Consider the following 2,267-nt stretch of genomic DNA (forward strand, 5'->3'; position numbering starts at 1 on the left):
AGATGCTGGATCTATCTAATGAAGATGAATATGAGTTCAACAGACAACTCCAACACCAGATAGAGGAGAACAATGAGAAGATGGGAAAGAAGACTAGACTCTCAAGGAAAAAGAATTATTTGCTCAGTCTAAAGGAGAACCTTGAACAAGGCTTGTGAGATTTCTGTGAACTTTCTTCTATCAATATTTCAATAAAATTTGCAGCACTTATCATTTTTATCTATTTTTGAATGATCATTTTGTATAGGCTATTTTGTTATCATCAAGTCCTCCTAAATTTATGCCTACAATTCTAGTAGACATAAATTGGGGGAGATTGTCAGGAATATGTTGTAGGCTTGATGGTATTTCACCAAAATACCTTAGTATATTTAATTAAGTGTGTTTGCAACTATCAACGGATAACCACACTTGTTCATCCATTGATAGAGTAGCTTATGTTTAAATAAGTTTTTGTAGCACATTCCTGTATACTGTAATGTCTTAGAGAATTAGATGTTGTAGGATATTCTAAGTCATGTTGACTACTAGAATAATATGCAAAATAGGTTGGATAATTATAAAGATTAGATGCCTTGTAATTTTGCATAAATGAAATTATGTCAACTGCTTTGGAAATACTTTCAACGGATGATTCTACAAACCTTCGACGGATGACTCAAGATATTATCAACGGATGATCCAATAGAGACTCAACAGATAATCTAAAAAGTCTCAACGGATAACAAATTCAAATGGCAATTGATAGTGACTTGACAGTCACTTGGGTTAATTATATACAAAAAGAATGTTGCAGCGCATTTGTAGGTTTATGAGAACAAATAAGCATTTTCATTTCCATGCTTACTTAAAGAAATACATAGATGCTGGATAGAGAGATGAAGAAACATGTGATTAGACTTAGACATTTTGTTTTTTATGTTTGTCTTTTTCATATGTAACTTGGTGATATATAAAATAAGAGTAGCAACTAGATTATTATCAATCGATAGAACTGAGAAATAAAAAGCTATAATTGTTAAGAATTTCTCTGTTCTTCCTTTGTAACTTTACTTGTAAGCAGTTGTGTGCATTCTTGCATCACAGAGTTCTCAATCAATATATATCTCTGGTGGAAAAGATCAATCCACTAGAAAGTTTTTAAATCCTTGTGTTTAATTACTTTGTGTCTTGAATACATATATATATTTTATTTCTGCACACATGCATATATAAACACAGATATATTTTGATAAAGAGTTTTCTTAATTTTGAAAAGAAACCAAGAATTACATTCAACCCCCTTCTGTAATTCTATTATTAGATTGTCTGGGAATAACAAGGCTTACATCTATCAACACACCCATCCCTTTTGCGATGTGGGGAATGGATATACTTGGACCATTTTCTGTAGCGCCGGGACAGAGGAAGTTCATTGTGCTAGCCATAGACTACTTTACAAACTGGATTGAGGCTAAGGCATTAGCCAAGATAACCACCAAGCAAATTTCCCAATTCTTCTGGGAGAATGTGATATGCCGACTTGGGATCCCACGCATCCTTCGCTTCACCTCGGTTGCACACCCACATGCAAACGCGAATGCGGAAGTTGCTAACAGAATCATCCTTGATGGACTTAAGAAAAGAGTTGAACACTCAAGGAACACTTGGGCAGATGAGTTGATGCCTATACTATGGGCATATTGTACCACCTGCAAAGTGACTACTAAAGCTACCCCATTTATGCTGGATTGCGGAGCCGAGGCCGTGGTGCCCCTCGAGATCACCCATGAATCCCCTAGGATCGAAGCTTATCAACCAGAGACTAACGAAGAAGGCATGAGGCTCGCTCTCGACCTCATTAACGAGGTCAGAGATGAGGCCAATTCCCGCAATACAGAGCATCAATGAAGAGCCTCCCTCTATTACAATAAAAGGGTGAAATAAAGGTTCTTTTAGCAAGGAGACTTTATCTTAAGATAGATTGAGGCATCAGGAGTTGACGAGAAAGGAAAGATAACCCCTAACTGGAAAGGGCCATATAAGGTCAAGAAAATAATAGGACGAGGATCCTACAAGTTGGAAACCCTGAGCAGTGACGAAGCCTCATACTTGGCACATTTCAAACCTGAAGGTTTATTATGTTTAGGATATGAAATAAATGTTCCTAGTACTTAGTAGTAGATGGAGGAATAACTTCGACCAGAGTACGAGCATATAATGAATGAAAGTCCCGAAGGACCAAAGTACAAAAAATAAAAGACGAATATGAAATCAAACTACAAATA

The 2,267-nt window shown here is 36.3% G+C and overlaps 1 protein-coding gene across 1 annotated transcript; it reads left to right on the forward strand.

Moving 5' to 3' along the window:
• Nucleotides 1–1,356: 1,356 nt before the first annotated feature.
• Nucleotides 1,357–1,890, forward strand: LOC141702705 (uncharacterized). The gene has a single exon (XM_074506332.1). It carries the CDS (start codon nt 1,357–1,359, stop codon nt 1,888–1,890), a length of 534 nt encoding a protein of 177 aa, XP_074362433.1.
• Nucleotides 1,891–2,267: the final 377 nt, after the last annotated feature.

Source organism: Apium graveolens, chromosome 2, assembly GCF_009905375.1.
Source record: "Apium graveolens cultivar Ventura chromosome 2, ASM990537v1, whole genome shotgun sequence".
Classification (NCBI taxonomy): Eukaryota; Viridiplantae; Streptophyta; class Magnoliopsida; order Apiales; family Apiaceae; genus Apium; species Apium graveolens.

Bases quoted from the DNA above. Each gene is read 5' to 3' on its own strand.
- LOC141702705 (XM_074506332.1), top strand. From the start codon at position 1,357: ATGTGGGGAATGGATATACTTGGACCATTTTCTGTAGCGCCGGGACAG.